Raw genomic sequence first — 16,104 nt, forward strand, 5'->3', positions numbered from 1 at the left:
TGAATAATATCATATTATTTCATTATCATATAATACAATATTTTTAAGAATTTCTGATCTGCTTAATTTCACACAATCAAAGTATATTATTATCAGGGGCTGTCAAACAGACTTCAATTTCACTTTTTACCTCACACAAATTTATTATATGGCTTCACGAGTCTTAGAAATAATAGTCATAAAGTCATATGAGTAAATGATTACAGAATTTTCATTTTTGGGTGAACTATCCCTTTATGTAACTAAATCACTTTGTTAGAAATCCACCACTTCGCCTTTTTGAACATTTCCCAACAAATGTTGCTCAAATTAATGTGTTTGCACAACACAACTGGGAATGAGTCTACAGAGCATCGAAATGATTAGAATTACCATCAGATCTTCACATCACATTTGTCAGATGTTTACTGTGCCCATTGATATACTATTGGCCTGCAGTTCTCTACAGCCACATCTATCATGTGTCAGAACGGTTTGAAAAGAGCCAGTTAAGCACTTCCTAAAGATCCTGTCCAGAACTGGCACTGATCTCTTATGTTGTGATTGACTGAGGTGCAGTTTTAATGATGTGATCAATTCTGAACAATGATTTCAGCTCCACAAGAGACAGTGTGCATGGCAGATCCCTAAAGATAAGGAATAATACCAGGAAATTAAGATGGTGTGATATCAATACTAACATAAATAGTATATGCTGTATAAATATGAGTATTGAGTACAAATATTATGTGGGTAATTGATGCATAACGTGGACTTTTTTTTTTTTTTTTTGACAGACAAGCTTGAAAAAGGACACAAAAGGACTTAAATTGTTTAATGTTCATCACAGAAAGTGATCGTATGACTTCAGATGACTTGGAATATAGTGCGAGTACTATCAATTATTTTAAGGACATTTAATGGTGTTTTTTCTGCTTTTTTCGATCTTGACAGATCAGTCATTATATAGCAAATAAACCATGTGAAGACTTTTTAAAATTCACCTTTTGTGTTCCACAAGAAAGTCACATAGCTTTGAAGTGACAGCAGGATGAGTAGAAAATTAAAATTTTCATTTTTGGATGAACTGTATACTCCTTTAAAATGCAAAATAACCGTTTTTATTTTCAAAATGATAACTGGTCATGAGTCACTGAATTAGACATGCAACATGATGAGACAATTTGACAGTGTAGCATGCTACTGTTTGAAATGTTAATCATTGTGCGTTCTGTTTCACTTACACTTTAAAAACAGTTTGACAAAAAAAGCCACCAAAGCAGTCTCGTGCTTAAAACTAGAGCTCATTTGCTTTGAAAGGGAGAGACGTCAGTGAAGTACTGCAGTACTAAGTCTTTATAATAAGTAGTAGTGATGTTTTGTTCGTGAATGAATCCTTTAAGTGAACGAATCATTCTTGTTCACTTCCATACACTGACTCATATTTTCTTGTTCACTGACGTCTCTCCCTTTCAAAGCAAATGAGCTCTAGTTTTAAGCACGAGACTGCTTTGGTGGCATTTTTTTGCCATTAAAGAGTTATTATAGTGTGAGCCAATAGCATTAGACTGTGCCCTGTGCAGTGGTTTGACCCATTGAACTAATATGCACCTTCACTTCACTGTCGTACATTTGAGTCTGAACGAGACTTCTTGTTTATGAACAAACTGAATTTTCTGGGTCATTTTGTAAACGAGGATCGGTTGACTGACTGAACAAGTAGAGGTACGTCATTCGTTAACGTCGGCATAAAAGTGACTGATGACCACACATTACAATGATATATGGACCCTATTTAAACTCATTATTGTTTTTTAGGCTATTGTTGTCTTTTTTGTATTGCTTGATAAAAGTCATGTTCAGCAGTTCACAAAATTATAGATATGCTTTGTTATCATTTGTGGGGTAAAACGCTTATTATGTTGCTTAAACACTCTGCTGAAGTTCTTAGTAGATTTGTAAACATGCATAATTTCATAAAGGATAATTAGTCTTGTTTTGGTCGGGAACAACTTGGTGCTTTTGGTTCAATGACTCACTCAAAATGGCTCATTTGTCGCCACTCGACATGCAACTACTGGCGAAAAGGTGTAATTTACAGAAATAGTCGCTGAACAAATCAGTAAACAATTCTGAAAGAATCTTTTATGTGAACGGATTCAAAAGCCTTGAGTCACTGAAAATCATAAAATCCCCATTACTACTAAGTAGTATGCTGAGTGTGTGCAGGGTGACAAGCTTCAGTCTTGTAGTGTGCGCTTGGCTTTAGTTTTCCATTCTGAACATAGCTGTAGTGTATGAATTTGTTGAAAAGTGCAAGTACAGCAGCAGCTTGAAGTGGCTTAGCAGAGAGTACAGACAGCAGCTGAACGCATGAGGATGAAATCTGGGAGATGTTGGCCACCATGAACGAAAATGCACTTATAACAAATAGATATCAATCTTAATGGGCAACATGATTATTTTGTGAATATACAGGCAGATTTTTTTTTCTTCATATTTTGAATTTATACAGAATCAGATGTCGATATAGGATTCATTTTACTGTGGATATAGATACTTGTCTACCTGTTTCCTACAGCATCTTCACAAGGTACTTTGCTGTTGTTCTGGGATTGATTTGCACTTTTCGCACCAAACTACGTTCATCTCTATGAGACAGAATGCGCCTCCTTCTTGAGAGGTATGATGGCTGCGTGGTCCCATGGTGTTGATACTCACATACTATTGTTTGTACAGATGAACGTGGTATCTTCAGGCATTTGGAAATTGCTCCCAAGGATGAACCAGACTTGTGGAGGTCCACAATTTTTTTTCTGAGGTCTTGGCTGATTTCTTTTGATTTTCCCATGATGTCAAGCAAAGAGGCACTGAATTTGAAGGTAGGCCTTAAAATACATCCACAGGTACACCTCCAATTCAGTACACCTCCTATCAGAAGCTAATTGTCTAAAGGTTTGACATCATTTCCTGGAATTTTCCAAGCTGCTTAAAGGCACAGTTAACTTAATGTATGTAAACGTCTGACCCACTGGAATTGTGATATAGTCAATTAAAAGTGAAACAATCTGTCTGTAAACAACTGCTGGAAAGATTAATGGTGTCATACACAAAGTAGATGTCCTAAACGACTTGCCAAAACTATGGTTTATGGAGTGGTTAAAAAATTAGTTTTAATGACTTCAACCTAAGTGTATGTAAACTTCTGACTTCAACTGTACCTTCCCTTGAATATCAACCACAAAATGCATTGATTGTTGCTGAGTAGAATAACTTATTGATACTCAAAATAACAGATGTGCAATCTAAGTAGTATTTTGGCCAAATGGGCCCCATACAGCCTCCAAACTCTCGTAGTTATCCTCTTTTTCCGAAATGTGAGATCTGTGCCGACCTATATAAATGGTATTTCAAACAAAAGATGAACAAACTTTTTTACAACAAGGCACAGCATGTAAATGGGTGCGATTTGTGAACCTCATGTTCGTATGTGTAATAAAATAATTAATGAATATCTGATGCCAGATTTTATAGACATTTGTATGGACATTGTGTTGTTCTAGTCATTTTCATTAACAATAAAGTAACTTACTACTACTGGTCGACCGATATGGGTTTTTCAATGGCCGATGCTGATATCTAGCGAGCAGGATGGCTGATAAAATTGGCAATAAACATAATAAAAAATGTAACAGTTAATCAGATGTGCACAAAATGTCTGAAGTGAAACAAACTTATTTTATGCAATATTTACTAAAATTTGCGTAAACTTGAAATGAAAAAAAAAAAACATTTTAAAACAGAAAGCTCTGACTATCCTTTAACAAATCCGTTGATAGATTTTGGAACACAGCCAAGTGAACACTGTTATCGGCCGATGCAGATAATCGCGAAATGGCCAAATATTGGCCTGGCCGTTATATTGGTCTACCACTACTACTGCACATACACCGATGAGACAAAATATTATGACAACTCACAGGTGAAGCGAATAACGTGGATCATCTCCTAACAAGGCCACATGTCAAGGTCTTGACAGATTAGATGGTAAGCAAATTCAATCAATCAACATAGTCAACCTGTTGAATGCAGGAGAAATGTGCAGAAGACCTGAGCAACTATGATGAGGGCCAAATTGTTATGGCCTGACGACTGGGTCAGAGCATCTCTGAAACGACATGGCTTGTGGGGTGCTGCCAGTCATCAGTGTTGAGTACTTACCGACAGTGGTCCAAGAAGGGACAAACCACAAACCGGCAACAGGGTATTGGGTGCCTAAGGCTCATCGATGCGTGAGGGCAACGAAGGCTATCCCATCTGGTCCAAACCGAAAGAAGGTCTACTGTGGCACAAGTCAAAGAAAATTTTAATAATGGTTACAGGAGAAATGTGTCACAACACACAGTGTATCGCACCCTGCTGCGTATGGAGCTGCGTAGCCGCAGACCAGTCAGAGTTCCCATGATGACCCCTGTCCACCATCAAAAGCGCCTACAATGGGCACAAGAGCATCGGAACTGGACCTTGGAGCATTGGAAGAAGGTTGCCTGGTCTGATGAGTCACGTTTTGTTTTATATCATGTGGGAGGCCATGTATGTGTGTGTGTAGTTTACCGGGGGAATTGATGGCACCAGGATGCACTGTGGGAAGTTGACAAGCCGGTGGAGGGAGTGTGATGCTCTGGGCAATGTTCTGCTGGGAAACCCTGGGTCCGGCCATTCATGTGAACGTCAATTTGACGTGCCACCTACCTAAACATCGTTGCAGACCAGGTACACCCCTTCATGGCAACGGTATTCCCTGATGGCCTCTTTCAGCAGGATAATGCACCCTGCCACACTGCACACATTGTTCGGGAATCATTTGAGGAACATGATGAAGGGTTCAAGATGTTGCCCTGGACTCCAAATTCCCCAGATCTCAATCCGATTGAGCATTGTGGGATGTGCTGGACCAACAAGTCCGATCCATGGCTGCTCCACCTCCACAGGACTTAAAGGATCTGCTGCTAATATCTTGGTGCCAGATACCACAGGACAACTTTAGAGGGTCTTGCAGAGTCCATGCCTCAGCGGGTTGGCGACATGTGGAGGACCTTAGGCAGGTGGTCATAATGTTTTGGCTCATCAGTGTATATTAATTTTTTATTTTTTTTTTGATAAAAATTTAGATTAAAAAGCTAGCATTTTGTCTCAATTGTGTATTTGTGTGTTTTAGTGCACATAATGTAATAAAGACAAAGTTGTGTTTGCAGGTTTTGCATCAACCCAGTTACAATCAGATTTTCCCTTTAAAATTAATAAACCATTCCAGAAAAAAATTAAAAATGCCATACTTACATCATCCTTTAACAAGGTGAACCCTTCAATGGCAAGTTAAAGTCTCCTAATTTTATCACCTGTTTTATGTTTGTCAGTAGGGAATAATCAACCCTGTTAAAGTGGACATCAGCATATCAACCCTGTCACCATGATTTAACTGGTAAACAATTGATAACAATTAAAAAGTGGAAGTCAACATGTCAACCATGTTACCTTATTTCCGAACACAAAATGAATGATGGTACATTGCAATTCATTAACACTTACTATCACATCATTTATCTGATGCATTTTTTTAAATATTATGACAATTTTACTTTAATTTGGACCAGCAGCAGCGACTCATCTCACTGTTGGCAGCGTGACGGGCGCTTCACCCAAATCTGCAGACGAGTCGACCCGACACAACTGTTAGTCCAGATAAAGAAGTCTTATTCAATTAAATAAAACATGTTATTAACAGTTTTTAATAAAAACATGCAGCTCAAAATGTAAAACCAGGCTGCAAGTGTGAAATAATTTTAAGAAAGTATCAGACAGTTAACAAGTACAGCATGTAGGCTATCTAGTGTAAACAACTAGTGAAGTATATTCTGTCTTCGCTTCAGAAAACGTTTTTTGAACTCCTGTTGGGCAGAACAATAAATCGTCATGGTTACTTGTGTACTTACTTCCCTGATGGAGGGAACGAGACGTTGTGTCGATGTAGTGATGCTAGGGGTCACTCTTGGGAGCCCGAGACACCTCTGGTCTTTGATAAAAGGCCAGTGAAAATTGGCGAGTGATATTTGTATGCCACTCCCCCGGACATACGGGTATAAAAGGAGCTGGTATGCAACCACTCATTCAGGTTTTATGCTGAAGAGCCGAGACAAAGTCCGGCCATTTCAGCGGGTAGTTCAGCATTGTGGCAGGAGGGACACAACATCTCGTTCTCTCCATCAGGGAATGGAAGTTACACAAGTAACCATGACATTCCCTATCTGTCACTCACTCGACGTTGTGTCGATGTAGTGACACTAGGAGTCCCTATATGAAATGCCACAACTGGCTGATATGGCGGTGTGTGACGGTCAGACCACTGTGTGCCTTGTAGCCAGCACACCAGGCTGACATGTAACCTCCCCCAACATAGTTATGAGTGTCGAACAGCCCTTTGGGGACAAGTAGACTACCCAAAATACAGGCTAACCCAGTTGTGGCCTCTTTTCCCTTTCTTTTTTTCCACTCCCTAAAAAAGAAGGGAGATTATCCGACTGGGCCGCCAGGTCAAGTCGGGGGGTGTCCCTCCCAAGGGGAGGACACTGCGGAGACCACACCTCGTCCAAAGAAGGGGGGGATATTTAAGTGGAAAAATACGTCACATGATCATACCGTCCATGTGGAGAGTCTTCAAGGTAGATCCTACCCAACGGGGGAGGAGTTACTACAAACATGGAGACTGGGGCAGTGGGGCTCTGCCCAAGGAAGATGCAGTTTGCCAACAGGGAAACGAATTAGTGGAAGATATACATCGCATGGGGTTTGCCTTACAGGGAACCGCCACATGCGGAGCACCTACCCCAGAACAGGACTATTAGTTAGCACGTGTACTGGGCCGGCAGCGAGTCTCTCCAAAAACTCGACTGCCACAGGGCTCGGAGGAAGTCAACCAGGAAACATAGTTTGTGAACACTACTGGGAAATAATGGTGCACGTCTTCAGCTCAAAAGAGGTGTGTAGAGCTGAGGAGGGTGGGGCCGGGCTGGAATGAGACACACCCGGTCCCCAATCAGCCTGATGGGGGCGCACGAGGGATAAAGGCGGCCGGGGACGACAGTTCGAGAGAGAGAGAATTGCAGGCAGCTGTACTGTGTGTTTTTAGTTGTGTGTTTTGGTTAATAAATTGTTATTTAAGTTGTCAAGCCGGTTCTCGCCTCCTCCTTTCCACTAAACCCCCTAACACTGGTGCAGAAACCCGGGAGGGAGGAGGGATTCCCGTCGCAGGGTCCTCGACACTGCCGTCCACCCAGGGGAGCGCCGCTGCCGTCCGACGGGGGACGGAGTAGCCCGACCACCCGGACGAGGGGAACGGCCGCCGTCTGCGAGGCGAGTGGGGACGGGACTCCCCGACCTCCTGGAGCGAGGGAGCCGCTGCCGGGGGTGGAGGAGTGCCCTGCCTTCCCCCGGGAACGTGGAGGGGTCGAGAGAAGACCGCCGTCCACGGGGGGAGGAGGGAAGCGACTCCCCGACCGCCTGGAGTGGTAGGGCCGCTGCCAGGGGCAGAGGAGAGTCCCCACGGGACGCCGGGAACGCGGAGGGGCGTTCTGTCCACTGGGGGTCGGAGGTCTGACTCCGGTCCGCCCGGGGAGGAGCGGCTGCAGTCCGCCTGGGAGGGTGGAGTAGTGATCAAGGACCACGCGACGGTGCATCAGAGAACTGGTGAGTTTCTTTTTCTCTCTCTCCTCTCTCTCTCTCTGTCGCTCCATGTTGGCCTTCCCCTCGCCATTTTGTGTTGTTTTTCCCCTCCTGTCTCCTCCCAGGTCGAGGAAGGCGGGGAGGACCCACCGGCAGTCGGGGCATAACGCACGAGAAATGTGTCTACCGCCACGAACCACAAGAAATATGTGGGGGGGATGTACGTCATGCCGGGGGCTCCCCGGCCTGAGGCAACGCCGGGAGGAGTGTAGAGCCAAGGAGGGCAGGGCCGGGCTGGAATGAGACACACCCGGTCCCCAATCAGCCTGATGGGGCGCGCGAGGGATAAAGGCGGCCGGGGACGATAGTTCGGGAGAGAGAGAATTGCAGGCAGCTGTACTGTGTGTTTTCAGTTGTGTGTTTTGGTTGTGTTTTTTTTGGTTAATAAATTGTTATTTAAGTTGTCAAGCCGGTTCTCGCCTCCTCCTTTCCACTGAACCCCCTTACAAGGTGGAAGGCGCTATGTGCAAGCGATACACCCGGCTGGCTATCCCGGGCTTATCCACTTTTATTGCGTGCCACTACCTGGGACGAAACCGGTTCCACCCGGAGGTTGTAGAACCTTGCAAAGGTGTTGGGTGTTGCCCAGCCTGCTGCTCTGCAAATGTCTGTTAGAGAGGCACCCCTGGCCAGGGCCCAGGAGGCCAATACACCCCTGGTAGAATGGGCTCATAGTACCCTTCCGGGGGTGGCACATCCTGGGTGTGATATGCCATAGCTATGACATCAACGAGCCAGTGGACGATCCTCTGCTTGGAGACAGTGCTTCCTTTCTGCTGTGCACCAAAGCAGACAAAGAGCTGCTCAGAGATTCTAAAGCTCTGTGTGTGATCCAAATAGATGCATAAAGCGTGCACCAGACACAGGAACGATAGGGCTGGGTCTGCCTCCTCCTGGGATCCCTAAAAGGGGTCGTGGGAACCTTGGGCACATAGCCTGGTCGGGGTCTCACGATCACGTGAGAGTAGCCCAGACCGAACTCCGGGCACGTTTCGTTTCGCTGACAGAGAATGCTTGCAGGTCTCCTTCCCTCTTGATGGAAGTGAGCGCAGTCAGGAGGGTAGTCTTCAAGGAGAGTGCCTTAAGCTCAGCTGACTGCAAAGGCTCAAAGGGGACTCTCTGTAGACCCTGAAGAACTACAGAGAGGTCCCATGAGGGAACGAGGCGCGGTCTGGAGGGATTCAGCCTCCTGATGATAAGGTCATGCTTCCCTAAGGACTTACCGTCGACTGCGTCGTGGTGTGCTGCTATGGCGGCAATGTATATCTTCAAGGTGGAAGGGGACAGCCGCCCTTCCAACCTTTCCTGCAGGAAGGAAAGCACTGATCCGACTGCGCATCTCTGGGGGTTTTCCCATCGGGAAGAACACCACTTAGCGAACAAATGCCACTTAAAGGCATACAGGCGCCTTGTAGAGGGGGCCCTAGCCTGAGTGATCGTGTCTACCAGATTCCAGAGGTCTGGTAGCGGGTGCCAGATGGTGCCCCATCCCTGAGAAAGAAAGTCCTTCCTCAGGGAAATTCGAGAGGAGCGTGAGGTCCGAGAACCACGTCTGGGTGGGCCAGTAGGGTGCTACCAGGATGACCTGCTCCTCGTCCTCCCTGACTTTGCACAGGGTCAGCTGTGTGCCAGCGCATCTATGCCGAGGGGGGCCTTGGTCAGGGCGTACCAGAGTGGGCAGTGGGAGGATTCTTGGGAGGCAAACAGGTCCACCTGTACCTGTCCAAATCGACTCCAAATCAGCTGGACCACCTGAGGGTGGAGTCTCCACTCTCCCCTGAGGGTAACCTGCCGTGACAGCGCGTCCACTGTAGTATTGAGGTTGCCCGGGATGTGAGTGGCTCGCAGCGACTTGAAGTGCTGCTGACTCCAGAGGAGGAGACGGCAGGCGAGTTGTGACATACAACGAGAGTGCAGACCGCCTTGGCGGTTGACATATGCTACCGTTGCCGTGTTGTCTGTCCGAACTAACACGTGCTTGCCCTGGATCAACGGCCGAAACCTCTGCAGGGCAAGCAGAATTGACAACAACACGAGGCAGTTGATGTGCCAATGCAGTTGCGGGCCCGTCCACAGCACCCCAGCCCGTTTTGGAGATGTCTGTCGTGACCACGACGCACCTGGAGACCAGTTCTAGGGGAACACCTGCCCGTAGAAACAAGAGGTCGGTCCAAGGGCTGAAAAGACGTGACAGACCGGCGTGATGACCACGCAATGTGACCCGTGGTGCCATGCCCATCTCGGGACTCGAGTCTGAAGCCAGTGCTGAAGCGGTCTCGTATGCATCAACCCGAGTGGGGTGGCTACCGCTGAGGATGCCATATGCCCCAGGAGCCTTTGAAAAAGTTTCAGTGGAACCGCTTTTTTCTGTTTGAACGCCTTCAAACAGGCCAGCACCAACTGGGTGCACTCGTTCATGAGGTGCGCTGTCAAAGAGACTGAGTCCAACTCCAAACCAAGGAAAGAGATGCTCTGAACCGGGAGGAACTTGCTCTTTTCCCAGTTGACCCGAAGCCTTAGTTGGCTGAGGTGTGAGAGCACCAAGTCCCTGTGTGTGCACAACATGTCGCGAGAGTGAGCTAGGATTAGCCAGTCGTCGAGATAGTTGAGAATGCGAATGCCCACTTCCCTTAATGGGGCAAGGGCTGCCTCTGCGACCTTCGGGAAGACGCGAGGAGGCAGGGACAGGCCGAAAAGGAGGACCTTGTACTGATATGCCTGACCCTCGAATGCAAACCGCAGCAAGGGTCTGTGTTGAGGTAAGATCCTTCAGGTCTACCGCCACAAACCAATCTTGATACCAGACGCTCGCCAGAATGCGTTTTTGCGTCAGCATCTTGAACGGGAGTCTGTGTAAAGCCCGGTTCAGTACTCGCAGGTTCAAGATTGGCTGCAACCCACCGCCTTTTTCCGGTACGATAAAGTAGGGACTGTAAAACCCCTTCTTCATCTCGGCCGGAGGGACAGGCTCTATCACACCCTTCCGTAGGAGGGTGGCGATCTCCACACGAAAGGTAGCAGCGTTTTCGTCCTTCACCAAGGTGAAGTGGATACCGCTGAACCTGGGCGGACGCCTGGCGAACTGAATCGCGTAGCCGAGTCAGACGGTCCGGACCAGCCATCGCGACGGATTGGAAAGCGCAAGCCACGCATTGAAGCTCCACGCGAGGGGGACCAAAGGGACAAAGGGACAATCTCGTCAGACGTACCGGCGGGTGGGGCCTTGCGGCGGGGCGGAGCTCGAGGTGTCACACCATGTTGTGGTCGTGCTGAATTCAGGGACATTGAAGTACTTACCTGGCTTATTGTGACCACCCCTGGAACAGCCTTGGACGGGGGAGTAAGAGGCCTGTCCTCGTGACCCGTGGAGACTGTCACATCGGGGGCAGATTTGTGCGGAAGACCACCGCTGAAGCACCAAACCTGCCAAATAGAGTGGTGGACTGTGGTCGTGATGAAGGCTGCGCACACTGGATACGTGACCCAGGGAACAAGGAAACCGCTCTTGCTGAACTCTTGGGTACTGCAGCCACTTGGGCATGCAGCGCAATTAAATGCAAAGGTAACAAAAAGATTCTCCTCCCGGCCCTCGACTGGGGGATGGAGTGGTCTGCTTTCCAGCTCCAGAGCAGCAGGTTTCGTCGTCCCTGGGTCACCTGTCTCAGGGGTGCTTTGAAGCCTTTCACGGGTTCTTGGCGGCCGCGAGACGGGTGGCGTCTGCTTCCTGCGGTGGGCTCTACGCCGGGGCCAGGCCGAAGGGGCGGGCTGCGGCGGAGCTGGTGCAGTTACCGCAGGGGGACGCCCTTGGCGACGAGCAGACGGGGTGCGGAATCTTGAGCCGCGCCAGGGCAGGATATGCCGGATAGCCTCTGTCTGCTGCTCCACCATCAAGAACTGCTGGGAAAAGTCCATGATGGTGTGGCTGAATAGGCACATGGGGGCAGCAGGGAACCGTGTCCTGTCGGCCTCACCCATCTCGACCAGGTTCAGCCAAAGGTGGCGCTCCTGGACCACTAATGTGGACATCGTCCACCCGAGAGACTGCGCCGTGACCTTCGTCACTCGGAAAGCGAGGTCGGTCGCCGAGTGCAGTTCCTGCATCAATCCTGGAGTGGAACTACCCTCGTGCAGTTCCTTTAGCGCCGTGGCGGACTTGCAGGAGAGCCATGGCATGCAGGGCAGAGGCGGCTTGTCCAGTGGCACCGTAGGCCTTGGCCGTCAGAGACGACATAAGCCCATAGGCCTTGGACAGGGGCTTTGGGCACCCATGCCATGTGGTGACGCTCTGCGGGCATAGGTGCACCGCGATCGCCTTTATCCACCGGGGGATTGCCGAATAGCCCTTGGCCACCCCACCATCGAGGGTAGTGAGGGCGGGGAAACTGAAAAGATCGGGACCGGGCAGTAAAAAGTGCCTCCCACGACCTTGTCAGCTCTTCATGCACTTCCGGGAAGAAAGGAACGGGGGCGCGGCATGGCTTTGAGCGGCGCAGTGTGCCCAGGAACCAATCATCGAGCCGCGAGGGTTCAATGAAGAGAGGAGGGTTCCACTCTAGCCAGACGCTCGCGGCTGCCCGGGAAAGCATGTCGTCATCTCCGCGTCAGCCTGTGACTGGGCAATCATCCCCGAAGGGAGGAGCCCAGCTGAGGCTTCCGCGTTTGACTGGACGAGCCCACTCTCCGATGCTGCGCTCGAGAGCTCATCACTTTCGCGGGCTCGGAATAAGAGGTCGAACTCGCCGTAAGACGAGCCGGCAGACTCATCCGGAAGCCCGATCGGGGTAGACGAACGTGCTGGGGAATGGGAGGTCCGCGGGGGGATACCCAGTGGAGGCGGTCCCATTCGGGTCCCCAAATCGCCCCCAGTGCTAGCCACGCTGGCCTCATACCCGTGGGTAAAAGGACCGAGGCGGGGAGCCCCTGGGGTGGCTTGCTTTCTTACGAAGGCAAGCCGCGACCACATCGTTGCCATGGACATGTCCTCGCAATGAGTACATGACCCAACCACGAACGCTATCTCCGCGTGAGCAGTGCCCAGACACGAAAGACAGTGATCGTGACCATCAGAAGGCGAGCGATTACGAGCGCAACCAGGAATAACACACAAAGGAAAGGCATCTTTAAAAAGACGCGTCTTTAAAAAGACGTTCCGTATGTGCCGCTCTTTTAGAGAAATATATTCTTTTAGAGAAATATACTCTTATTTCTACCGAAGCACCCAGGGGCATTCTCTGCAGTGTGCCAGTGCAGAGGAGGGAGAAGCTGCTGAAATGCACCGTCAGATCCAGCAGAGGTGAATGAACAGTCGTGGGAATTCAGCTCAGTGAGCATGACCATTCGGCTCCGAAGAGAAAATCTGAATGAGTGGTTGCATACCAGCTCCTTTTATACCCGTATGTCCGGGGGAGTGGCATGCAAATACCACTCGCCAATTTTCACTGGCATTTTATCAAAGACCAGAGGTGTCTCCGGCTCCCAAGAGTGACCCCTAGTGTCACTACATCGACACAACGTCGAGTGAGTGATAGATAGGGAAACATGGTTGCTATCAGTTAGCCTTGCAGCAATTATATTATCGAGATGTGCAGTTTTCAATTCTGTATTTTAAAATGAGAGGGGTTTACATGTGCAGAGTTACTGTATCGCCATGACAACGACGCTTGCAAAGTAAGTTTTTTTTTTTAAAACAAAATAGCAAACTAAGAGCGTGAATTACCTCCACCTGCAGACCAGAGACATTAGTGATACAACGGGGCTATATATAGGCCCCTCTGAGATAAAATGCACTTTTGTTTTTATTTTTTAACCCTTGTGCATGAATAAAAAAAGTTACTCAGAGGTCCTTAGAGGACAGAAATGTACGAATCCAAAAACGGCCATAATAATATTATAAATTAATAGTATTTTCTGCTTTCAATTAGTTTTTTTTAACCAACATCAGTCCTGATCATAACTAACAAATATTCATTAATTTTCAAGATCTTAACTCTTTAAATGCCAGTTTGTTTATATAATGCCACTGTTGTTTTTTATGAAAAAAAAAAACAAACAAAAAAACACACACACACACAAAATGAATTATTTTCCATATACTAAATGCTAAGGGGAATTTGTTTTTGGATTATCACAATCTGGGATATGTCAATGATTAGCAACAACATTATTTTTATGCATTATTATTTTTTGTGCAGTGTCAGGTTTTTTTTTTATAATTTTTTTTTACTCACACTCAGGACCTTAGAGGACAAAAATGTCCACGTCAAAAAACTACCATACAAATATAATATATTAATATTATTTTCCACTTTCACTGACTTTGTTTACATAATGCCACTGTTGTTTTCACACACACGCACACACACACACACACACACACACATTGGTGCAGCTATCATTATGATGACTCTCCATAGACATAATTATTTTTATACTGTACAAACTATAGATTCCGTCCTCTAACCCTAACTCAACCCCTAAACCTAACCCTCACAAAAAACGTTCTGCATTTTAACATTTTCCAAAAAAACATAGTTTAGTATGTTTTTTAAGCGATTTGAATTATGGGGACACTAGAAATGTCCTCATAAACCACATTTATAGCATAATACCCTTGTAATTACCAGTTTGTAACCTAAAAAAAAGTCCTCGTAAACCACTTAAACCTGCCCACACAAACACAAATTTCTCAATACATACATACAAAACACACTCTGACATCCATAGCAACACATCCACACAATTTTAGCTGCATCATTTATTCAGTTGGTCTGCAGTGCTCAGCAAACAGAAAATAGAAAAAAAAAAAAAGCATGTATTTGCTCAATAGGCTAAACATAAAATAGTGCTATCTATTGGAAAATAGAAAAATTATGAAGCCAGGGCTCCGGAATGAAAGCATAATATCATAGAATTCATGATTTTATGCTTTAATGGCACTGGGATCAAATATTTAGTTTGAGAGTTTTAGTAATATAATAGTTTTAATGGGTTTCAATGGGGAAATTTTTGTCCTGAAGGTCCTGAGTGTAACTGTTTTGTGTACACAGTATATAATAGATGTATTATAGGAACTGAGGTTGAAATAGCTAAATTTCCTCCAAAATACACATCTTTGGCAAAATTTATGCCGTTGGCATTAACACAGCCAGAATGATAAAAAAAAAAAAAAAAAAAAAAAAAAAAGACAAAAATGTCCCGAAGGTCGCACAAGGGTTAATACACTAAACAGCAACACAGACAACCACAGTACTTTCCTAAACAGCTGTTTGTCATGTTATACTGTAAAATATTCCTAATCCATGATTATTTTTAAATTTTTACAAATTTATGTAGCTAATGAAATTCCCTGAGATCATCACATTTATTTTGAGACAAAATACTTATTCTTCATTTTCAGTTTTGTTCAAGGTGATTCAATCAAAAGTTTTTTAATAAATGTCCAATAAGTGAAAGGATGGTATTTGGAGTAAAGTCACCCTGTTGCAGGATGTACACAAGTGGGTCAAATTTTATTATGAAAAATGTTCAAAGTGGGCTCACATTGACTAATCCAATCACAGTGGAGATGTTATGGAAAGTCAAATGTGTTTGAATTTAACAGAAAATGGTTAATCTTTTTCTGAAGTGGTTGTTTTGAAAAAGTATTATCTTAATATGTTACTCAAAAAGCATCTTGCTGTCTCAAAAATGTTTGCCTAAGCTGATAGATTTTGCCCTGTGACTATTGTACCTATATGTACTCGATATCACTTTAACCCCCCTGGGGGCCTTTTACCTTAAATGTTGGGTAAAATGCTCCCTAGCCACTTTTTTTTTTATTATTTATTTATTTTATTTTTTTTTTTATTATGAATTTTAATCAAAACAACCTTCACTTATTATTTCTTTTCACACAAATGATGTTTCTCCATACATTTTCTATAGAAAGTAATACATTTTTTCAATCTTGGTACACTTTGTGACCAGAATTTTTTTTCCTTAAAGGAACAGTTCAAAAATGAAAATTCTCTCATCATTTACTCACCCTCATGCCATTCCAGATGCGTATGCCTTTCTTCTGCAGAACACAAATGAAGATTTGTAGAATATTTCAGCTCTGTATGTCTGTACAATGCAAGTGAATGGTGGCCAGAACTTTGAAGCTCCAAAAAGCACATAAAGGCAGCATAAAAAATAATCCATAAGACTCCAGTGGTTAAATCTTTATCTTCTGAAGTGATATGATAGGTGTGGGTGAGAAACAGATCAATATTTAAGTACGTTTTTTTTAATTATAATTCTTCACTTTCACTTCCACATTCTTATTCTTTTGTTTTTGGCAATTTGCATTATTTGTGCATATTGCCA

General features: G+C 45.6%; 1 protein-coding gene across 1 annotated transcript; it reads right to left on the bottom strand.

Annotated features, from left to right (window-relative positions):
* Positions 1–457: 457 nt before the first annotated feature.
* arl16 (ADP-ribosylation factor-like 16) lies at positions 458–7,863 on the bottom strand. The gene is given in 6 exon segments (XM_051717605.1): positions 458–628; positions 2,282–2,399; positions 3,254–3,334; positions 3,336–3,373; positions 5,653–5,709; positions 7,849–7,863. Coding segments are annotated over 6 exon segments (480 nt in total).
* Between the last annotated feature and the right edge of the window lie 8,241 nt (positions 7,864–16,104).

Source organism: Myxocyprinus asiaticus, chromosome 14, assembly GCF_019703515.2.
Source record: "Myxocyprinus asiaticus isolate MX2 ecotype Aquarium Trade chromosome 14, UBuf_Myxa_2, whole genome shotgun sequence".
NCBI lineage: Eukaryota > Metazoa > Chordata > Actinopteri > Cypriniformes > Catostomidae > Myxocyprinus > Myxocyprinus asiaticus.